Raw genomic sequence first — 22,641 nt, 5'->3', positions numbered from 1 at the left:
TGCTATAAGACACATCATAAGCTTTGTATCGGCAAGTCCGATGTTGTGGCAATGCAGCGCCGACATCAACTCCAATACCTGAAAATAAGGTTTTGAAGCATGATATAGGATGAGAAGTTCCGCGAAGAATGAAACGTGATGTAGTCTGGGGAGTATACCAAGTGCTGCCTAGCTTAGTCCGATGTTGTGACAAATTTATCAAGGGTACAGTCGGCAGTTGACATGGGACGAGCATACTATGTAGTACATATACTACCTTACCAATACATATATTCACTGCCCGTGAGTACTAGATCCGAAATATCGAAGACGCTGATACGGCTCCCTTTGAATGGTCGAGGACTGCTCCATCACTGTCGCTAGCAGCTAGCCGAGGGACAACCGTGTCTCTTTCGCGCCGTGGCATTTAATGATTCTGCCCTCAAAATAATACATTTTCCATCACAATGAGCTTCTTCATTCTTTTCACAATAATCACTTTTTCGCTCGCAGTCCGGGGCGGCCTCCAGCTCGATTATGCTGACGTACCTGCCCCATGCGTCGATACCTGCCGGCCTGTCGCAGAGATCAGCGGCATCTGCGACGTCGACGCCGATTTTGACGATAACAACGAAGAGGTAGAAGACCTCATGAAACTTCAGTGCATGTGCGCCAATCAGAGCTTTGATGTCGGGGGCGCCACGGCGCTTTGCGCAAGCTGCATCGATCAGAAGGGGTTGCCCAGTGACAAGGCCGACAACATGGACGACATTAACGAGATCATGGCCCGCTGTGGCTTCAAGAGCTTAACTTGGACGCCAGATGCTGCAAAAACGGCGCCTGCAGTCGCCAACGTCAGCGTTAGTGCCTCCAGATTGACAGCGTCCTCTCAGATCACAACGACGATAGACTTCGCACCCCGGCCGACCAGTACGCAGAGCCAGAGTGGACACCAGCATAAATCAAATAAACACAAAAACAAACATGGTTAATTCTGGGACAAAAGACCGTTGCTTCATTGAAGCAGGATGATGGTAGACTGTATCACGGTCATCTTATGGAAAATTCCAACACGCCTTCAGGCAAAGATTAAGGCTAGATCCTGCGTCGGGGTATATCTCTGTGCCCATATGAAAGGTTAGCAAGTCGTTGTGGCTTTTGACCAGTATATGCCAAGGGAGGCGAGCTCGAAGGCAGCGTGGTATGTACATTCTGAAGGCAACCTAGTAGACTGTTGTGCCTCCCTACTTGGCGTCAAAAGCTAACGCACAAGTGATGTTGAGCAGGCGGAACGGAAAGGACCCCAACAGAGATTATCAACGACATTGAACCAAGGCCCACTCATATCACAAGCTATCTTTTGGTTCTACGCAAGCGCATACCGCAGCTACGGTATAGTCACGGAGCTGCATGAGGAGATCGGTTCACATAGCATGACCGGTATATTCAGAAGACCAAGAAGGCAAGAAGAAATACGGTCAAGGCAGTCTCGCGCGTAACGCTGGAACCGGATAGTGGGGCTACTGTGGCTATGCTTTCGCGAAGCCTGGGTAGTCCATTTTTAACTTTTGGGGGCTTTAATATTTCGAAAATTACCCGAGGGAGAGCCTCAATTCCTTTCTAGTCGCCTGCTCCAGTCATTATTGTACAAGCCATATTCGACTTCTTTGCTGCCTCTCAGGCCGAGCCCACCGACTCCGCATGCCCTTTCTCCCTTCTGCTGCACCTTGTGGACACCAGCTAGCTTGGGAAAGACACGCAAAGCATTGTTGCGCCCAATGTCGACAAGGTCGCCGCCGTTGATTGGAACGTGGTCGTCGTACCATACACACCCATTTGGTATAGACTCGAATGGATAGTCAATAGAGAACATGATGGACCTCGACCCGATTTCTTGCATGGCGCATAGCAGAGCCGGCGTCGAGAAGTGCCCGGAGGTGGTAATGAACAACTGAGTGCCGAAGTAGTCGCGGACGAGTTTGTCCTTGGCCATTGGCATGTTGGGGAAACGCGCCCTATTCAGCTTGTGGTCTATCCGGTATAGATCGTAGGGGCTTGGAACATTCAAGTTAGAACGAACACAAATTTGGACCTCAAATCGTACGAAAAACTTACATGTGCTCGCCCATATGGCCCATAACAACCTTGAGCATGGGAAAACGGTCCAGAACGCCGCCTGTAACAATTCCAAGCACGTGTGTGCCGACCCTCGTCGCGTAGCCCCAGGCTGAGAACTCAAGCCACGGCCGGCCCTTCCACAGCTCCTCGTGTATCAGGGGCGTCGATGCCCTCGGGTGGATATAGACGGGGCAGTCCAGCTCCTCGGCAACCTTCCAGAACGCATCGTACTCAGGCTGGTCGTAGAAAAGCATCCTATTGCCGTCATCACCGGCGCTCTGGTAGTCATTCAGGATGACACCGACGAAGCCCTGCTTCTCCGCGAAGCAGCGGCGGAGCTCGGCACCCGCCTGCACCGGGTCGTGCATGCTGAGCGAAGCCAGGCCTGCGAAGCGAGTCGGGTTCTTCATGACCTCCTCGGACAGGCGGTCGTTAGCGAGGGTGGCGAGCTTGGCGGCTTCGCTGGGATCTGACTGCCCCTGTGGGCCCGGCGAGGAAAGCGAGAGAACCATCATGTCGACGCCGTTCTCGTCCATTTGCTGCAACCGAGTGCCGTGTACATCGAGGAGATTTTCGATTAGGTCGCCGCCGATAACGCCCTTGGGTGCGAGGGTAGATACATCATAGGCCTTAAAATTCTCTGGGATGGCCCCTACATTGTTCCACCAGTTTCAGCATGTTTCTCGCGGTTCACGATAGCCTGAATTGGTGATTGGAATAACTAGGCTGCTGTTCTTTTGTTCAAGTGGAGGTCTAAAATGCCAAGACCACACCCGGAGGGGTCACAAAGCGGATACCTACAAGCTTCTTCAAGTGCTATCTTTCCGTACATATTGATTGGAGTTCTGCCGTTGGAACGTGCTAAGAAGCCTCCTATGCCATAGACTGCAACAAGGTGTCGAGACCCAACGGGTAAGAGGCAGACCTTTATATATAGTTCAGATTTGAGGTCTAGTCATGGAGACCGTTTGCTCACAAGCTGGAAAGCTGCGGGATAACCAAGACCCGTCACTGATCCCTATTGAGGCCTCGATCCTGTACCGTGCAATGATGATTACATGATTAGTTAGTATCAGATCCATGGTTGCAACGTCGGCCCCAAGATGCACTTCCCCGCAATGTTGTGGCCGGTACCCTGCAGGCAGTTAGGTGGTACAGCCCCTGTAGCAGATCTTTTCCCAACAACCCCAGTTACGCCGTTCTCGAGGCCGTCATGCCTACTGTGGACTGCATGCGTGAATGTCTTGGGTGCAGGGAGAGGGTCTTGGTCTAGAGGGAGCAATCATTAAGTGCCGACTGGACAAGATGGAAGGAAGCATTAGCGTGTGATCTCCAGCATGGATATTGGATAAACCACAGCGTTTTTCCGGCGCTAGCCTGAATATAATTGTCAGTCCTCATTCTCGTCTGGGGTGTGTTTGTTTTCTTCTCACGCTAGTCAGCTGACACGGAAATTGATAGTGTGCTCTCCCTCTTTCTTCAGACATATATATTTAGTCTTCTTTGTGAGGTCTGAGGACCATACGTCGTCTTGTCGCTCTCTACCTACCTCTGGGACATAGCCCCGCAAAATACTACCAAGACAATGGCTTCTCCAAATCACGACGTGGAGGATGGACATCATGTTCCGCCAGACAGTAAAGGCATTCTTGAGCTTAATGAAGACGGCAAATCGCCTGTTCCGGCCATTAAGCTCGACAAACACGGCCTCCCATTGGTCCCCCAGCCCTCAGACCATAGAGATGACCCGTTGGTAAGTAGTAGTAGAACCAAACAGATCTTATATACATATGTACAACGGCTCTGTTGGACTACCAAGGTGTGATTGGTGGCACGTTCTGACATCTGACTCCAGAACTGGTCTCCTGCGTGGAAGCTTGCTGTTCTCCTCCAGATATCCTTGCTGGCACTCATAGGACCAATGGCCGCGGCAGTCATCAATCCTGCTTTCGTACCCTTGGGTAAAGCTTTTAAAATTTCACCCGTCGCAGCGTCTTACGAGCTGACGATGTATGTGAGTCTCCAAAGTCATCTGCTTCTTGTACCTCTCATGCAAACTTGCACCGCGCACAAGGGACTAAGGTGCTCGCCAGATCATCTTCGCGGGCGTGGGACCACTCCTGATAGTACCATTTGCCAATGTCTACGGAAGGCGCCCAATCTACCTCGGAGGCAACCTGTTAGCCGCAATCGCCAACCTAGTAGCGGGAAACTGCTCTACCTGGGGGGGCCTCCTCGCTACCCGTGCTTTCTCGGGCATTGGGGCTGGCAGCACCATCGCCATAGGCGCCGCGACGATATGCGACCTATACTTTCTCCACCAGAGAGGCTTCTTCATGGGCATTTTCACCTTCTTTCTGACTAACGGGCCACACCTTGCCCCGCTGATTGGCGGCTTCACTGCTCAGAACTTGGGCTGGAGATACTGCTTCACCATCCCGTCCTACATCCAGTTTGCCCTTTTCGCCATCACTCTTTTCTGCCTTCCAGAGACGCTGTACTCGCGCCAGACACAGGCCGAACCTACTGAGTATCACGAGAGCTCTTACATGGACCTTCTCTTGTTCAGGCCCAAGCACTCGCCTAGCCGCAAGCTCCGTCTAGTCGACTTTACCAGGCCCTTCACGATGCTGAAATATGTTTGCGTGCTTCTCCCAGCTTTGTATTATATGACGGCGTTCTCTTTCGGGACTGTTCTGTTTGCATCCACGGGATCGGTCGTCTTCCGGACATTCTACCATTTTAATCTCGTGCAAACCGGACTCATCCTCAGCATTCCACTCTTGATCGGCAGTCTCATTGGTGAGGCCAATGCGGGGTGGTTTGTCGATTTCTTGATCTACAAACACTCTCAGCGCCACGATGGCAGGCGCCCACCGGAGCCCCGGCTCGATGCGCTCTGGTTGGCATTGTTGTTACCCATCGGCACGATCATACAAGGCGTATGTATCACCCACTCGGCATCCACAAGCTGGGTGGGCAATGCATTTGGTATGGGAATTGCAAACTTCGGTCTCCAAGTGTCGACGACAGTAGTTTACTCCTACACAACGGACGTAAGTCTTAGCCCCTACCCGAGCGATTTTGCAGGTACTTATGCAGCTGACCGATCTTCCTAGTGTTACAAACCCCAAAGTGCGGAGATATCCTCTATCCTGAACCTGTTCCGATCCATTTTCAGCGCTTTCGTCTCCTTCTATGCGTAAGCGACATGACGTCTTTTGCTCTCTGAAACGATAGAATTGCTGACCAAAATGTGCTGTGCAGTATCCCCCTTGGTGAAATGATCCAGTTCCAATACGCGTGGCTGGTCTTCGCTTTCTTGACTTTTGCCTTCATACTGCCAGTAGGAATGTTGAGACTCTACGGGGAGAAGATCCGGGCCACCAACTGGCAGAATCCACCGACCTTTCACAACGACCTTTGAGAAGCGTTGATTTCAACAGGCTTCCAGCGCAATCAGACTCATCAATTAGTACAAAGACCGCTCACCTTTCTGGTGGCGTGATTGCTGTTTTGTCTCTACCTCATTCTCAAGGTCATAGTCTTTCGTAGCCCGTCAACACGTCTATGTTCAGAAATTTATCAGACTCTAGATCAATGGAAGTCCCTGGGAAATCGACTTAGTCCCAATGATAAGCATGTCTTTACCGTCCTGCCTTTTGAATCGAGCTGTGAAGGCGCTGAACTTAGTGAGGGCACTGTGGGTCCGGATATTAACGGTCGGTCCAGCCAAGCCGCGGCACGAGTATTTCGGTGGCAGCTATAATCACGATGACCAGTGAGTTTGGTTCTTGCGTCATGATTGTCTGATTATACGCGGGCTGGGTGGTCGTGCACAGGAAAGGTCTCTTCGTGGGCAGCATTGTTTTAGCTTCCTGGCTACGACTCGAAGTTCAAAGACAACTGAGAAGAAACATTGCCTAGAAGAGATGCATGATCACTTGCTACCCTTGCACTGATATATCTTGAACACTGTAAACCCCCTCCCCCCCCCCCCCCAAAATAATGGTCTCAATATAAGTTTGGGAGGAAAACATTAATAGTCTATTTAAACTTTTCATTCAGTATCTAAGGCTGAAGTCACCAAGTTGGGGACTTTCATCTCACCCCATTCGGCAGATAAACCCCTGTCTCAGGGGTAGCCTGCAAAGTCAACTTCAATCGCTTATCGAATCGTGCTTTGCCTGTGTCAGCATTGGTTGCTTGCCTCAATAAAGTTTGCCTCTGCCATCAAGTTACGGGACAGTGAATTCTCGTGGTCTTCTCAGTGCGTGACGCGTAGAATGAGTGGTCAGCACCCACGCTGCCTCCACAAAAAAAAACAAAGAGACGTCACTTGGCCAGTCAGCAATCGGACTTTCGCCACTGTGAGGATGCCAAGCCCAGCGATTTTAGCCAGTTTCCCGCCAAGAGCCGGGGGATACCACACGGCGCATCCGACACCGTGTCAAGAATGTGGGTCCGGATTCCTTCAATGTCGGAGGACATCAGAAAGTGAGAAGCTTCACAGGCTCACCTTCAAGATCTCTATCAGAGCTGACCGCCTGCTCGGTCCGACGCAGACTCTTTCTAGTCGCTGATACTGTACTGCCTCACACCCGAGCATACATGCGCTGACACGGAGGGCCTCGATCCGCTGACCACTTCATGCCGCCTCGGTCCGCAAAGCCAACACATCTCCTTGGCGCCGTCACCTGAAAGAGTGCGACCTCACCAAGCTGAGGCCACCCCAGGGCCTCGTCACATAAAAGAACCTCACGCCATCAGACCTGCTCAGGATCTTGGTTCAGGCGGGCAGCAACCCTTGCTGAGGCTCGCGGTTTCCGCGCCAAGCTAAGCATCGACCATGGCCAGCGGCGCGCTGCCTCGGGGCGCCAAGTACAAGGAGAAGGTTGGGGCCCCATACCGGCCGAAACGGCTCTCACGCAGACCCAGCAGGAGGACGGTAGTAGTGTACTCGCTGGTGTTCTTCCTGGTCGTGATTTTGATCCCAGTGCCGGGGTTTACTTCGTTCAGGGGCTCGGTCCTGGATCTCATCATCCCAGGACACGCCATACCGCAGAGATTGACGCCGCCAAGGAGCGTCCTGAGGTACATCGATCCTCTAATCGGGACGACGAACGGGGGCCATGTGTTCCCGGGAGCGACTCTGCCATACGGCATGGCCAAGCCCGTGGCCGACTCCGCGAACAAGGATGAGAACGCGGCTGGTTACGTAGAGGATCTGAGCTTCATCAGCGGCTTTTCGCATCTTCACGACTCGGGCACGGGAGGGCGGCCGTCTATGGGGCAATTCCCCCTGTTTGTGCATCCGGGCTGCCCAGACGACGACGTGGCGAAGTGCAAGTACATGACGCTCACCAGGTCGGTGATGCGATTGCCATACTCCGCCAAGGCGAAGCCGGGGTACTTCTCGATTCGGCTCAAGAACTCGGTGGCGGCAGAGATGACGGCAGCAGAGCACACAGCGCTGTACCGGTTCAGCTTCCCGGACAAGGACAGCCCGCGGGACGGCCTGGGCAACGCGGTGCCCTACAGCCCGCTGATCCTGGTGGACCTCAACGACCTCGACAACACGCGAAGCGGCGGTGGTATCCGCGTCGACGCCGACGGCATGCGCATCACGGGCGACAGCCAGTACCGGCCGTCGTTCGGCACGGGCTCGTACGACGCGTTCTTCTGCGCCGACTTCAAGGGCGGCGTCGTCCGCAAGGCCGGCACCTTCATGCAGGACGTGCCAGACGGCGGTCGCCGTATCCTCGAGCGCGACCCCGACGGCGACTTTAGCGTGCCTTCCGGCTCGGTCGGCGCGTGGATCCAGTTCGAACGTCCGCCCAAGGATGAGATCCTCTCGCGCGTTGGGCTGAGCTTCATCTCGCGCGAGCAGGCATGCCGCAACGCGGAGAGGGAGATACCGGATTGGGATTTTGCCGCTGTGCAGACGAGGGTGGAGGATGCGTGGGCGGAGAAGCTGAGTGTCATTGAGGTGGACGAGACGGACATCGACCCCGCGCTGCTGGTAACATTTTGGTCTGGATTGTACAGGACGATGCTGTCACCTCAGAACTATACGGGGGAGAACCAGTTGTGGAAATCGGATGAGCCGTACTTTGACTCGTGAGTGGCTTCCGTCATTTCTGAGTTTTAATACCACGATCGAAAGGCTGACTGAGTTTCTACTTAGATTTTACTGCATCTGGGACTCGTTCCGCGCTCAACATCCTTTGCTGAGCATCATCGACCCTGATGCGCAGGCCCAAATGGTCCGCACACTGCTTGATATTTACCGAAACCTTGGTAAGCATGGGATGTTCAAATGAATGCATGTCTGTGCAAGTGCTGACGAGAATACACAGGCAAGCTTCCAGATTGCCGTATGGCATTCTGTAAGGGCTTCACACAAGGTGGGACTAATGCAGATGTTGTGATAGCTGATGCCTTCTTGAAGGGCATCACCGACGGCGTAGACTGGGAAACAGCATACGCAGCCGTGGTCTCCGACGCAGAAGAGGAGCCCACGAGCTGGAACACCGAAGGACGCGGCAATCTCGTCAGCTACCACGAGCTTGGCTACATCCCGTACGACGACGTCGACAACAACGGCACGGGAAGAAGCACACGCAGCATCTCACGAACGGTCGAGTACGCATACGACGACTTCGCCATCGCGCTACTGGCCCAGGCGCTGGGCAAGGAAGACGACTACGAGAAGTACATGCGCCGCAGTGCCAACTGGCGCAACCTGTGGAACGCAAACCAAGGGGACGTGGTGGTGCAGACCAACAAGAATTTCGAGGACGAGGAGCACGTCCGGAGCGAATGGAAGGGCTTCCTGCAGCTGCGGGCGGTGGACGGCAGCTGGAAGTACCACAGCACGCGGACGTGCAGCCCGGTGCACGAGATGCACCGCTGCTACCTGGACACGGGCATGGGCACGTACGAGGGCAGCCCGTGGCTGTACAGCTTCTACGTGCCGCAGGACATGGCGTCGCTGATCGAGGTCATGGGCGGCAAGAAGCTCTTCGTGCAGCGCCTTGACTACTTCCACGAGTCGGGTATCATCTACATGGGCAACGAGCAGTCCTTCCTGCCCGTCTTCCAGTTCCACTACGCCGGCCGGCCCGGGCTGAGCTCGTACTGGGCCCACCGCTACATCCCCAGCCTGTTCAACACCACCTTTGCTGGCATCCCCGGCAACGACGACTGCGCTATGGGAGCATTCTCTGGGCTGGCGATGATGGGATTCTTCCCTGTGGCTGGGCAGGACGTGTACCTCCTGACGCCGCCATTCTTTAGAGAGGTCAAGCTTCGGGCGAGGAACGGCCAGTGGTCTATAATCAGGGTGCTCAACTTTGACCCGACATACGAGGCCAAGTACATCCAGAGCGCGACGCTCAACGGCAAGGCGTGGACAAGGAGCTGGATCACGCACGAGTTCTTTATGAAGGGCGGCGTGCTGGAGTTTGTCGTTGGCCCAAGGGAGAGCAGCTGGGGCACGGCCGATGAGGATCTGCCGCCGAGCTGGACTGTGAAGACAATTGCGTAATTAATGCCCGAATAGATTTGTATAATTATTTAAAAGTATCAAGAACTATCTTCTGATTGCCTGGATCCAGAGTGAAAGGTTATGATCGGGTGATGTCGAGGGAGGAATTGATCAACCAAAGAGAGGAAGCGTGCCAAAGTAAGCGAGTGGGCCACACGTGGTTTCGCGCTGGGACGAGGGAGTCGGGGAGTCGGGGAATTTGGTGAAACGCGCCTTGGTCGCGTCAATTCTCCAGCTGAGATTAGCAATGACGTCTACACTCGAGCCAAATGCTCTGCTGCCAGACGCCGTGCTCGACACTCTATTGCACTGAAACACTACCGGATATCTTTTTAGTACTCTTTAGCTCCTTCTGATCCAGTATATACATCGCCAACATGCCTCCACGAAAGCGAAAAGCCGAAGCCCCCGAGACCCCCGTCGCATCCGGCGGCCGCCGCTCAACGCGCATCAGCTCGTCCGGAAAGAAGAGCCAGTACTTCGAGTCCGACTCCGACGATGAGCTTGGAGACAAGAGCGAATATACCTCAGCATACGATGTCAAGGCCAAAAATGGAAACGGCACTGTCAGGAAGAGAGGGAGGCCACCAAAGAACTCCGCGTCGCGTCAGACCTCCAGCGGCAAGAAGGCCAAGATCGAGGACGACGACGACGCAGACGAGTTCCAAGAGGAAGTCGAGGATGAGGAAGATGACGATGATGAGCTGGACGAAGATGAAGAGCCGCGGGTTACCATCACACCACTGAACAAGATGCGCGGTATTGGAGGCGTCGATTACGACGATGAGATGCTGCACCCGAATACTCTGCTTTTCCTAAAGGACCTCAAGGCGAACAATAAGAGGTCGTGGCTCAAGTGTAAGATACTGGCCGATACCTCCATCAAGGGAATACTCGTAGAACGTGAAATGGCTAACGAGGCGCCCCGCTCCAGCCAACGACCCCGAATATCGCCGCTCACTCAAAGACTGGAACAGCTACGTCGAAACCTTAATGCAGAAACTCATTGCCCTGGACCCCACCATTCCGGAACTCCCTCTCAAGGACGTCGTCTTCCGGATCTACAGAGACATCCGCTTCAGCAACGACCCAACCCCCTACAAGCCGCACTACAGCGTCGCCTTCTCGCGCACGGGGCGGAAAGGTCCTTACGCCTGCTACTACGTGCATTGCGAACCCGGCTCGTGCTTCATCGGCGGCGGGCTGTGGCACCCGGACGCGTCCCACCTGGCGAAGCTGCGCGCGTCCATCGACGAGCGGCCGCGCCGGTGGAGAAGGGTTCTGCTGGAGGATTCGTTTCGGGCGACATTCCTGCCTGGGGCAAAGAGGGGCGATGAGAAGAGCTGCCTGAAAGCTTTCTGTAAGGCAAATACAGAGAACGCCCTGAAGACGAAGCCAAAGGTGAGTGGGTCCTTTCTGGAAGCTTAGCCCTGGTGCCGAGGTCCAGCTTGCTCTTCATCTAAAGTCTGAGGACATGCCGAGGTCTTCTGGCGGGAGCAACCGATTTTGTTCTGGACTGAATCGAGGCTCTCGTGTCGGGGTGTGCCGGCCGGGGAAGAGTTGAACCAAACCGCTGCTAATCTGTCCCTCTAATACAGGGCTTCGACGCCGATCACCGAGACATCGAGTTGCTCAAGCTGCGCAACTTCACGGTGGGCAAGAAGATCCCTGACAGTGTTTTCACGGCGGACAACGGCCAGGACCAGGTCGCGGATATTATCAGGCCCATGGTTGGATATGTGAGTGGAACGTGCTCTGGATCAAGGTGAAACCTCCATAGCTTACTAGTCCCAGGTCAGTTTCTTGAACGATGTGGTCATGCCGGACCCGAACCTGGACAGTGACTCGAGTTCCGAGGAAGAAGACCAAGATCAGGCTGAAGATGAGGGGGAAGAGTGATGGCGTCGAGATTGATCTGCCAGGGTTCGGCATCGCATGATACTGACGTTACTTGTATAGATATTGAGCAGGATATGAGCCATCAGGCCTCCATGGCTGAAGGTTTCGTGGATCGAGAACGTTCGACTGGGCCTTACGAACGGGCACTTCCCTACCTCGTTCTCCCAAGTCACAGGAGAGTTCTCGCAAGCATTGGAGGAGACATGATTCTAGTAAATGAGATATGACAGCTCGTTTCGATTTCATCTGGACTCGGTATTTGTGAATTGTCCGTCGCAATCACATGTGCTCGGAAACCTCAGCACGAAGGCCATCCTAGGAGCAGCTGTCTCCAGAGTGGATGGTCACTGAGACAGATCATCGTCCGATATATCCTGCCCGAAGAAGCCCAGATGCTCATATCTCGACCGACGCTGACTCTGGAAATACTTGGTGGTGTGTTAATCTGTTCCAGAGTCAGCGAGCTCATCAGAAGCAGCTGCAACCTTCACTACGATCAAATTCGTGGGCAGCACCCAACTCGCGGAATATCGTGATCCACTCTATCTGCATGTTGCTGTAATGCGATTGGCTCCGCATCGGGCTAGGAGGTCTCAACCCTCGGCCCGCCACAATGGAGCCGCCCGGTGGGGAGCAGACCAACCCGATCGTCGGTCAATTTCATGCATCGATGATGGCTGCCAGACTGAGCGAGCTGACAGGTTCGTTCCTGGCTTTCAGATTGATTGCGGCCCGCGAAACGTTTCTGTTTGGCTGGCTGGTGCTAGGTGGTGATCCCGGGAATAAAACAAAACGTGCCTCGGCAAGTCCTGCCGGGGCCACCCCCCTTACCCAGGGGTTCACTTCCTCCAGCAGCCTCTTCTCCTTCTGCAGCACCGAGAACGAAAAGAAGCATAAACACATCTCGGTCTAGCCTCCCTCCAATTACAGGGGCACAAGACACACAGTTCGTCTGTTTGACCCACACTCTCCAGGGTTGGAAAAGAACCTTAACTTCCTCAGCCTCATGATGGCCTAGCACGCCTGGGTGGGTGCATTGCGGTACAGATGAACCGAAAGGTCGGATGAAGGACTACAACCCTGTTCTATGTATATACCACGGCACATGTGAACTCAGCTCACCCTCCTTTCTCTCGCAGGTTCTCATGACTCAACGTCGCTCGTGTTGCTAGCACAGCAAGCCCTATCAAAGCGGGCCTGGCTCTCAACGGCCAGACCGTTTGGCTGGGCTGGCATCGGAGAGAAATTTGACGGACCAGACAGCTGTGTCCGAGCGTTGTTTTTTCGCCGCTCCAAATGGTTGGAGTCCAGGGAGGGATAGCCGGGGAGCGTGTATATTAGATGTTTCGGGCAGCGGTTCGTTAATGGAGGAGGAGTGAGTGTCGTGAACCTTGGCCCGGCCTTGCTGCTCTAGCTCAGCCACGGCATATACCCTGCACGAGAATATGCCGACGTCAATATGGGTGGGCTGCCACAGGGTGTTGTGATTTTCTCCTTTTCCTAGTGGCTTGGTGAGGGCTCGAGGTGCAGACATGGGCGATGTGGGCTGCTCCAGACTGGCCTGGGTAGTCAACCTTCAAGACATCGGCTCCGAACGTGCTCGTGCTAACGCCACAGACATATTGCAGCCTCATGCGATGAATCATTTTCCTGCAGAAATCCGGATTGATTACCGGAAGAGGAAAGAGAGGATGGCCTCCCATGGTCGCTTGTTGTCTTGCCATCTATAAGTGTTGGTGAAGTCCTCCTGAGGAAAGCCGTGAATATGTCGAACCAGTCCTCTATCAGGAACCATCAACGCTTTTCACACTCGCTTCCATCACCGGCGTTCTTCACTTCACATACTCCTTTTCAAGAACAATAACCTCGCAGGCTTGAGGCCGCCTTTCACTTCCATCCACCTCGCTTCGCTTCCCCGAATAAACCTTTTCGACCAAACAAAGTCGCCATTACAACAGCAGCAATGCATTACCAAGCTCTCCTCGTCGCATACTTCTCCGCCACGGCGGCCGGACTGCCATTGTTCTCGAAGAACACTCGTCAAAGCTTGCCAGGGCTAGGTAGCGGCACCGGGACCGGCAGCGGCATCCCATCTCTCCCAAGCGGTCTTCCAGGCCTGGGTGGCGATGGCACCGGCTCCGGAATCCTGCCCATTCCTAGCGGCCTTCTTGGGGGACTCGGCGGCAGTGGAACTGGCTCAGGATCATTGCCGATTCCCACTGGACTGCTTGGAGGACTGGGAGGAGGCTCGGGAACTCCTGCCCTTCCAACCGGCCTCCCCGGCCTGGGCGGGGACAGCACCGGCTCCGGGCTTGACCTATCCGGCCTCCTGGGGGGCACAAGCACAGGCACAAGCGACGCCGCCGCCGACACCGCCGACACCTCCACCTCAGCCAACACCGCCGCCGCCGCCGCAGACTGCAACGCCGTGACGGTCATCTTCGCCCGCGGCACGACCGAGGCAGGCACCCTGGGCAGCGTGGTCGGCCCCGGCCTCCAGAAAGCCCTCGGCTCTTCCGCCACCGTCACGGGCGTGGCGTATGCTGCGGACGCGGGCGGCATCGCGACCGAGATCTCCCCCTCGGGCGGCGCCGGCACGCAGGCGATGGTCAAGGCGGTGCAGTCGGCGCTGTCCAGCTGCCCCGACACGCAGATCGTGCTGTCCGGGTACTCGCAGGGCGCGATGCTCGTGCACAACACCATGAACAACCTGGCCTCGGCGCAGGCGGGCAAGGTCAAGGCCGCCGTGACGTTTGGCGACCCTTTCGTTGGCCAGGCTGTCAAGGGCATCCCGGACGGGGCGTTCAAGTCCTACTGTGCCTCGGGCGATACTGTCTGCTCTTCTGGGGTTGCTTCTTCGCCTTCGTCTGGTGGCACCACGAGTGCTAGTGCTATGGGCCACTTGGGCTACGGGTCTGACACCAGTGCCGCCGCTACGTTTATCAAGAGCAAGGTCGCAGCTTAGGTGTGGTTACTACGGGCTTGGGACAAACGTCCTGCGGGTGGACCCGCCTGTTATTTTCTTCTGAGGATGGATGAGCACAAGCAGGACGAAGCCAGGCTTTCTCCTGTTCGGGCCATTCTCTTCCATTGTGTATATTACTTTGATCACTATACAGTGTTTGTGTGACCTCTTTCTTTCGAGGACTGGTATCGCAACAACTGAATCACACAAGGCTCAAATCGCCACTACACTTGTTCCTAAGAACGCTTGCTTCTTTCTGTGACAACTTATCTATGTGTAGACTCCTTTCAGCAAGACCTACTTTGAAAATATTGATGGTATACTTTGAAATCGCACTTGCGATCTCCTTACCACCTGTTCTGTAGCGACGGAGTTTCAGGACAGAATTCAGCAGGATTACGCCCGTGGGCTCGCTTGCTCTGACTGTGCTCCGAATATGCGCTTCTCTACTTCTCTCCATGTATAACAATGACGCCGCCTTCGCGACTCAAAGACTACTACTCTCGCCAGGTCACCCGATCCTTCCAATGTCGTGCTTGACGTGCTTGCCCGTGGTTCGAGTACGTTGCCGCTTCCCCCCAGACCTTTTCGTGCGAAGCTCAAGAAGCTCCTGCCTCTGTCGGCTTCAATGGGCAAAGGAAGGCATGTTAGATCTCATTCAGTCAATAACAAACATCTTGCCTTGCTCCCTCTCCTCCGTCTCTCCCGTATCGAGACCTGCTTCTAACAACCTCCACATCTCACGCCACCGTCTTCGCTTCTTGGCATATTCTCGGATTTTCGATACAGCCTCATCTGTACGGGACACAAAATCAAGGGAGGAAGAAAGTTGACCAGCTCCGAATATGGCAGCTCCTCCAGTGCAATTGGACTACAAGGTCATTAACCCGCCGGGTACCGTCCGTCACTCGCACACTGTGATCATGCTGCACGACAACGAGGAGGACGCGGACGCATTGGGTTCGGATTTTTTCGAACTCAGATGCAGCCCCGGCAACGATTTTCATCCTCGCAGACTAGTCAATGTGCTCGACTGTTTTCGATGGGTTTTCCCCCACGCCCCCTTCCAAATCGGAAACCAAGCCACTGTACGCAGGGTAAGTTTCCAGAACTTCTGTATCTTCACAATAGACGATGTCGGCATCTACACACAGAAGTGTCCTTGGAGGAATTCCATGCCTGCTCAACCACTTTTCATTCTCGCATTCAAGATCCTCTCAGTGCTGACTCTAAATTCCGGTGAAGTGGTTTACTATACCGAACCCACTTCAACAACAGGACAGCCCCGCCCTCGACGATCCCCACGAATTGGAGGTCTCCATCGATGGTATTCTAAATCTCATCCGGAATGAACAGAAATCTGTGCGCCGCCACCAAATTTACATCGGCGGCCATGGTCAGGGATTTGCCGTGGCAGCCGCTGCATTCCTCGTGGACGGAGAGGGCGACTTCGCCGGTCTATTCGGCCTCAATGGCTGGCTACCTCACGTCAGCATGATTCAAGGCGGCAGTCCTGACAACTTCTGGAGATGGGTTTCCAATGCGCGAGCCTTGCTTCACCCCACCAGGTTCGGCTCCTTGTTCACACGGCCCTATCCATCAGATGATCACGACATCGTAGTACCACCACCTAGTGTCGATCACAACTGTGGCATCGTTCAGAGGCGTACGACCTTAGGCAGAAGACGAACGCCTATCTTTCTGGCCCATCCACATTATGATTCTGTCGTTGATTGCGCGTCATCGGCTGCGGCAAGTGACGCATTCGATCGTATGGGCTGGGTGGGCGCCGGTTTTGAGGACTATCCCCATGACAATGGTGAAACCCAATCTGTGCATTGGATCAACAGGCCACTGGGAGTTGATGACTTGAAGAGATGGCTTACCGACAATCGTACAGCCTGCCGCAACCACCCTCGCCGTGGACACCTAGAAGAGATAACGAGTCGTGGGAGCGGACATCAGCACCTAAACGGCGGTCACTGAGGACCTCGATGTCAAGACAAAGTTCTCAAGCATCATTTCTGTAGTCTCCCGGTGTTCTTAGTGTTGATAGGCAGAGAGTAGGGTGTGCGGCTGGGAGCATCACTTGAAGTTTGGTCGCTTGTTGCCGGATTTGTCTTAAGGGAATCACTTCATATGTTAAATAGGCACAGGTCTCATATGACCTGATGCGCAAGCCTTCATTCATTTCACAATTCTCACCGAGTTTCTTTACTCTAATGATGCATGGTGTTTTGGGCAGCTTGCTATCGCATTTTGTTCATTACTGCGGCCACTGGATCTCTCAGAAGCCGCGTGCTGAATGTATTTTCTTGATTGAAGCCCGTAATGATCTTGGCTTTGGAGGTGCTTTTTGCCACTGGTGAAGGCGCCCACTTATCCGGGTCTGACATCCATAGATGCCGGTGGTGTTCTATTTCTTGACTTTGAAATCGTTCTCGTAGATCCTTCGTCCACGTCGCGAAGAACAACTCCGAAACCCCCCCCCCCCTTCCTTTCGTATCTGAAACAATATAATTGGGTGTGCCGAGCTATGGAGGGTCAGCCGGGTAGTGAAACAATGAGCAAATCTCTAATCTAGGTATCGCGGGAAGGTAAAGCCCTAACCTCTGCGTCAATCAATTTGAATGTTTTCTCTCTATGTACCAGAAGCATCTCAAGAACTGTAACTGAAACGAACAAACCTACGATAAAATGAGAAAGGTGCCCAATGATACCCTGAATCTATTGCTGTACACCATCTAGTGAAGAACGTTCAGGCGCTGCTGACCTCTTCCTAGGTGTAGCTTGCAGCTCAAAAGGTTGACAACGACCGCCAAAGTAATTTCAATCATTTCCATGGTTCTCTTGGAGGCAGTATCGATGCCCAACAAGAAAGAAGTCGGCGGATTTCCTGCTCCCCTCTCGTGTCCTATGTCACCCGGGCTTGATCATGTGTCGCAAAGACTGCCGGGGTAAGGTGACCCGAAGTATTGCGATGGCTGGTCAGATGTAGCATCTTCCATCACTTGGCGCTCCCTAGTTACAGCCAACATATCACATACGTGTCGCAACGGTACGTTGGTTCGCGTCTGTGGCAACAGATGGAACACTCGCTCGGGCTATCACTTCTTCCCAGTGTCCTGCAGGCATGCTCGCAGAGAAACCACGGTGTTGGTAACCATCTCGAAGAAACACATTTGAGTTAAGACACCTGGAGTGATCGACGTTCGCTAGGGGAAATAGGGTCCTCTTCCGACACAACACAGCAGGGCTCATTCAGTATTGGACGCATGAAGATGCATAAACCATCCCACATCCTTTGTCCCCAGATTACGAGTGTCCGGATGCCACAAGATGCCAAGATAAAGACCGTTCATCGTGTTGTTCAAAGTTTGCGAAGGAGCAGAATGGCTGTCTATAGTTCATGCCGAACAAGCCGCCACATAACCACTTTGTAATATCCAAGAGCTCATTCGTTGGGAACAGAGCTGGTCTAGTAGTGAGGGTGTCGGAAATTGGGCAACGAAACTCTTCCGACCTCCCAAAACTTGATTTCTGCAAATGTTGGTTTGGCTCCGCCATCATGTTGTGTTGGGCTCGAGGCGCCTTGGGCCACTACTGTGGTAGGGGTGAGTGGATGTGATCTATCATTTTTCCAACAATTTCGTGGTCGGAGAATCTCCAAAGCCTGAGGCTCAATATCGGATGCAATGTACTGGCTGCCGCGAAACTATACAGCATTCAAGTATTGCACACGTGACCCCGTGGATCTGATGGCTGTTAAAGCACTGAAACCAGCGAGCCGGCGAAAGGGTTCACGGACCGCCCTCGGGTGAATTCACCAGCCGGCGCTGTGCACGGCGGACACATCCGCTCACTGAAGCGCATCGGAAACTAAGATGCCGCATTCGAGACTTGGATGGCCGTCTGTCGGCATGCCGCTTCTGCATCTCCACGCCTGGCCCCAGTCGCACCTGATGGCCGGCCCATACCGATGATGCGTGGAGAAGCTGGAGTGGGGAACAAATGGTTTAAACTCCCGAGTCCCCGTTGCGAACTGATGGGTCGTGCCGTCGTATTGGAGGTGGCCAGGGGAGAAGAGAGCTGACGAATTAAGGTTTCCTGTGGCGTGGTCCGGCAGGGGGCTTACAACTCGGCACGGGATACGAGTGGTCCAGTGCTCCCAACTCCAAACGTGCCATCCCCATGAAACACGGAAGATGATAGTAATCTTTGAAAACTCGACTCCTGCCCGTGGCAGACTCGAAATAAGATTTCGTTACCAGAACTTTGTGACCACCGCCATCTTGGTGCCTGAGTATCATCAAGCGCCCAGTAGGCGCTGAGCGTGGCTGAAGTCTGACCGCGGGGATAGTTGTGATGACCGATAGAGTTGCAGGCCTGCATTATAACCATGATATTTATATCTATTGCCTCGATGGCCTTAATGGCATCTCTGAGACATATGCGCAGATTACGTGCAGCTTGGGCTACCGTGCGTTTCCTATAACCCGTGTGCGGGCCTAAAGGTTGCCGACCTTTGTGGTTTGATAACATGGCCTGTGCTGCGCAGTGTTTGGCAGCTTGGCACGAAACTTGTTCCTGGCGGCGAATTAATGAAAATCCAAATCATCCCGGCGGCCACGAAGGTTTCCGCACTTTCCGTGCCCGAACACGATATCGAGAGCGCAGGTAAGACAGGGGTTTCGACACTCCACCGGGTCTGGAGCCAGGATCCGGTGAGTTGGCGTGGACTCCGTGGATTGTGGTTCCAACTGGAAGGCGATGGGTTCTTTTCTGACATGCTGCGACTTTTTCAATGATTAAAGCAGCGTTGAATTCTGTCCGTTCGCAACACTGTCTCACGCATTGATCTAGGACGGCTGCTGTACTGTGCACAGCGTTGGAGTGGTTGGTTACTTTTCCAAGGCTCTCACAAGGTCATGGCAAGCTTGGGAGTGTGTTAAAGTTTAATTGCTAGGTGGTAGACAAGACTGAGTGGTACTGCGGAGTACATTGCCACGGTGACCTTGAAGTATATAGGACTCACCATCACAGTGACAGTGTTCCAAGTCTATGATCTCAAATGAAATTTAGCCCAGCTGACCGATGCGAATTCCTTTTCCTGGATTCTTGAGTGGCAAATCCACCTATTCATGCTGCATAATTGTTGGTCGCGTATACTTTGTGCTCGCTTATGCTTCAAAAGCATCTACGGAGCGCAGTCGAAGGCGGCAAATTGCATTAGGAAGGATTCAGGGCCAAGCCCTGGAGGATCGGATGCGTAAGCCCACCTCGGAAAGTATGTGAGCCTCTCCAATTCCCCAGCCACGCTCACGGGTGTTTCCAGGGGGCCTATTGCAACACTACTCGCAGATCATATCCTGTTGTTCTGCAGAGCTTTTGCCTGTGGTTTTTCAGATGAATCCCCAACGTGCTCAGCTCGTCGACAGAGTTCGGACGAAGTCGGGGAATTTTCACATTGCATCGGGCTTCGGAGCACAGGCTCTAAGATGGAGTCCTAGATGAAATTTAGTTGGCGCTTCCGACCATGAATGTCGGAAGTTCATCAGTGGTGAAATATTGCTGACGAAATTTGTGACCTCAACGTTACAGGCACGAAGGAGCTTAAGAGCTACGGTGACCTTTTACCTGTGATAGAAATTGTTACCATGGCTGGCCACGACGAGATCACCAATAGATGATTGGGCCAAGACCTGCTCAGACAATTACAGTCCACGGCTTCTGTGCCTGAAACGGGTTGGTTCCGAGATCGATCGTCCACCGGGCTGGGTATTATCCCTGCCCAAAAAGCTTGACCGGCCCCGACCCCAGCTAATTCCGTACAGTACACGCAAGAAGCTGTCAGAAGTACTAGAATTGACACAGCGTCTGGTCACTACGGGCGTGTGCAGGTGACGGGGCAAACATCAGCCCGTGCGTACATTTGAGGCCCGTCGAGATCGAGAATTCCCCCGGATTGTCGGGTCGTAAGCTCACTCCAAGCTCACCCCAAGCTCCCAAAAGCGTTCCACATCAGTATCAGAAGGCTCACTAGCCCGAGTCTATCGAGAAGTACAGCGCACAATCACAAGCTCAGCTGGAAAACATTCACCGGCGTAATGTCGGTTGCAACCATCTATTGGGCAGAACATGTCACTCAATGTTTTCTTTCCACAATCCAGCCCAGCGACAACCATCTCCCACTGTCATCGCGTTCCCAAACGGCGGGATATGATCAAAGCTTTAAAGGCGAAACTGCGTATTTAGAACCGCTCGTCTCCACTCGTTATCGGCTTAATATTGCCAGCATGATCTGTGATATTACATCTTTCGTTTAAGGGCCTCGCGACTGGTTCGCATTTGAGCCCTGCAAAGCCAAGCCTTTTAACAACACCACGCTATCGTGTGTTGATCCACCCGTGAGAGTCCGGCCCTTGTATTCATAATCATTCCACCAGATCAAGCATAATGTCGCAGACCGATCAGCAACGGCAGGACAGTCTTGTCATTTTGTCCATCGTTCTCACAACACTGTCCAGTAAGTGATAGCCTCCTGTATCTGATGTGTCCAGGTGATTTCAAAGCGCGGAGTGCTGATCTCGCATATCTCAGCGGTTGTTGTTGCGATACGGTCATTAATACGCTTCGTCATTATACGAAAGCCCAGTTATGATGAATACACAATCATCGTCGCACTGTTCTTCACCATAGGCTACATGATCGAGATCATGTTCCTCAGACAGAATCACGTCGGCTTCCCAGCTTCGACGTTAACCATGGACAACATGTTGGAGATATTGCAAACCACGCTGGCAGTCGAGGTGACCTACTACCTCATCGTCGGCTTCATCAAGACGTCCATTCTCTGCATGTATCTCAGATTTGGTATGCTGAAACTGTCTATGGACCGACACCGCATCTGCTAATTCTGTGCTCGCAGCGGTATCTGAAATCTTTCGCTATCTGTGCTATGGCACCATTGTCTTCCAACTTGTCTTTACAGCCATTTGCATCTGTGTGACATTAGGTCAATGTCAGCCACTTAGCAAGTTATGGGACCTCACCGGAACACAACCGGGTGATTGTATCAATACCACGGCATTCTTTTACTGTGAGCCTATTCCTTTGAGCCTTTCTCAGAAAAGGAGCCTCGCTGACCTCCCACTAGCGACCTCAGGTGTCAATATCATAACAGACTTTTGGATCATAGCATTACCCATCAAAACTTTGAATTCAACTACACGGCCGCTTCAGGAGAAAATTGCCCTCGCTATCATTTTTGGCGCCGGCATTTTTGCTGCTATCATGTCGGTTGTGCGCCTGCAAAGCATTTACACATACACCCTGGCCACCGACCCCTTTCGCGACGCTATTGCAGTAAGATGCCGCTCTCATTTGCTTGTTCGTCTACCACAGCAGATCAGGGCTGACTGGTGTGTCTGCACAGGTGAATCTTTTCTCACAAATAGAGATCAACGTTGCCATTCTTTGCGCCAGCGTTCCAGCCTTGAAGCCTATCTTCACGCCTCGTCGCCTGCAGGAGTTCAGGAATGGGAGGAGATATCAACACCGACCACAAGACAAGTTGGACTACGACAGCCAGAGGAGCGCATTTAGCAGAAAGAGATCACACCCAGAATTGTACCCAGACACCATCGACCTTACAAAGCTGCCAGCTGCAGACCGAAGCTCGACAGCATCGCTCGGGGGTACTGAGTCGGAAGAAATTGTGTTCAACAAGGTCTGGCTGCCGCCAAATTCGAAGATTGAAGACGCCGAAGATGAGATGACTTTCGATTTGCCGAACCAGAAGGCGTTCCATCCTGTATGACGCGCTTTGACGTGTTGGAAAATCGGACGAGCGCAAACTCACCATGCAATATCACGAACTGTAATATCATATGCCGTTTGGGGGCGTTGGCGCACAGTCTTACCGGGAATTGGCGTTCATGTCATGCATTTGAGGTTGAGGTTGCTGAAGGACTCGGTTAACAGGACGAACCTTCACAGTACCTCACCTCCCCGGCCCTTTGGTGGGCCCCCGAATAAGGGTCATACCCGACTCTCGCTTGTTTTCATTCATCAAAATGAGATTGTATGGAAATATGAAGTGTAATGTAGATATAACAGGCAGCGAATTCCT

At 53.3% G+C, this 22,641-nt stretch overlaps 9 protein-coding genes across 9 annotated transcripts; 8 read left to right on the top strand and 1 right to left on the bottom strand.

The window, feature by feature from the left end:
- Window positions 1-446: 446 nt before the first annotated feature.
- On the top strand, window positions 447-1,478 carry J7T55_001253 (uncharacterized protein; the record flags this gene model as incomplete). The annotated part of the gene is made up of 3 exons (XM_053136107.1): window positions 447-909; window positions 1,146-1,180; window positions 1,266-1,478. 3 exons carry the CDS (start codon window positions 447-449, stop codon window positions 1,476-1,478), a joined length of 711 nt encoding a protein of 236 aa, XP_052986307.1.
- A 110-nt stretch (window positions 1,479-1,588) lies between these two features.
- J7T55_001252 (uncharacterized protein) lies at window positions 1,589-2,929 on the bottom strand (the record flags this gene model as incomplete). The annotated part of the gene is made up of 3 exons (XM_053136106.1): window positions 1,589-2,033; window positions 2,095-2,749; window positions 2,899-2,929. The coding sequence occupies 3 exons, from the start codon at window positions 2,927-2,929 to the stop codon at window positions 1,589-1,591; spliced, it is 1,131 nt and encodes a 376-aa protein (XP_052986306.1).
- A 753-nt stretch (window positions 2,930-3,682) lies between these two features.
- J7T55_001251 (uncharacterized protein) lies at window positions 3,683-5,524 on the top strand (the record flags this gene model as incomplete). The annotated part of the gene is made up of 5 exons (XM_053136104.1): window positions 3,683-3,850; window positions 3,953-4,111; window positions 4,191-5,153; window positions 5,217-5,299; window positions 5,365-5,524. The coding sequence occupies 5 exons, from the start codon at window positions 3,683-3,685 to the stop codon at window positions 5,522-5,524; spliced, it is 1,533 nt and encodes a 510-aa protein (XP_052986305.1).
- A 1,422-nt stretch (window positions 5,525-6,946) lies between these two features.
- J7T55_001250 (glycoside hydrolase family 92 protein) lies at window positions 6,947-9,646 on the top strand (the record flags this gene model as incomplete). The annotated part of the gene is made up of 3 exons (XM_053136103.1): window positions 6,947-8,217; window positions 8,285-8,397; window positions 8,457-9,646. 3 exons carry the CDS (start codon window positions 6,947-6,949, stop codon window positions 9,644-9,646), a joined length of 2,574 nt encoding a protein of 857 aa, XP_052986304.1.
- A 377-nt stretch (window positions 9,647-10,023) lies between these two features.
- J7T55_001249 (uncharacterized protein) lies at window positions 10,024-11,545 on the top strand (the record flags this gene model as incomplete). The annotated part of the gene is made up of 4 exons (XM_053136102.1): window positions 10,024-10,504; window positions 10,581-11,047; window positions 11,245-11,385; window positions 11,441-11,545. 4 exons carry the CDS (start codon window positions 10,024-10,026, stop codon window positions 11,543-11,545), a joined length of 1,194 nt encoding a protein of 397 aa, XP_052986303.1.
- A 613-nt stretch (window positions 11,546-12,158) lies between these two features.
- J7T55_001248 (uncharacterized protein) lies at window positions 12,159-12,458 on the top strand (the record flags this gene model as incomplete). The annotated part of the gene is made up of 1 exon (XM_053136101.1): window positions 12,159-12,458. One exon carries the CDS (start codon window positions 12,159-12,161, stop codon window positions 12,456-12,458), a length of 300 nt encoding a protein of 99 aa, XP_052986302.1.
- A 1,050-nt stretch (window positions 12,459-13,508) lies between these two features.
- Window positions 13,509-14,510, top strand: J7T55_001247 (uncharacterized protein; the record flags this gene model as incomplete). The annotated part of the gene is made up of 1 exon (XM_053136100.1): window positions 13,509-14,510. One exon carries the CDS (start codon window positions 13,509-13,511, stop codon window positions 14,508-14,510), a length of 1,002 nt encoding a protein of 333 aa, XP_052986301.1.
- An 845-nt stretch (window positions 14,511-15,355) lies between these two features.
- J7T55_001246 (uncharacterized protein) lies at window positions 15,356-16,443 on the top strand (the record flags this gene model as incomplete). Its single annotated transcript, XM_053136099.1, has 3 exons — window positions 15,356-15,607; window positions 15,756-16,343; window positions 16,411-16,443. 3 exons carry the CDS (start codon window positions 15,356-15,358, stop codon window positions 16,441-16,443), a joined length of 873 nt encoding a protein of 290 aa, XP_052986300.1.
- A 4,523-nt stretch (window positions 16,444-20,966) lies between these two features.
- On the top strand, window positions 20,967-22,547 carry J7T55_001245 (uncharacterized protein; the record flags this gene model as incomplete). The annotated part of the gene is made up of 6 exons (XM_053136098.1): window positions 20,967-21,036; window positions 21,111-21,383; window positions 21,439-21,609; window positions 21,667-21,875; window positions 21,946-22,323; window positions 22,509-22,547. The coding sequence occupies 6 exons, from the start codon at window positions 20,967-20,969 to the stop codon at window positions 22,545-22,547; spliced, it is 1,140 nt and encodes a 379-aa protein (XP_052986299.1).
- Between the last annotated feature and the right edge of the window lie 94 nt (window positions 22,548-22,641).

The sequence above is a fragment of the Diaporthe amygdali genome (assembly GCF_026229845.1).
Source record: "Diaporthe amygdali strain CAA958 chromosome Unknown NODE_64_length_129016_cov_63_110044, whole genome shotgun sequence".
NCBI lineage: Eukaryota > Fungi > Ascomycota > Sordariomycetes > Diaporthales > Diaporthaceae > Diaporthe > Diaporthe amygdali.
The sequence above is the reverse complement of the archived record's forward strand: the minus strand, read 5'-3'. Positions and strand labels throughout refer to the sequence as shown.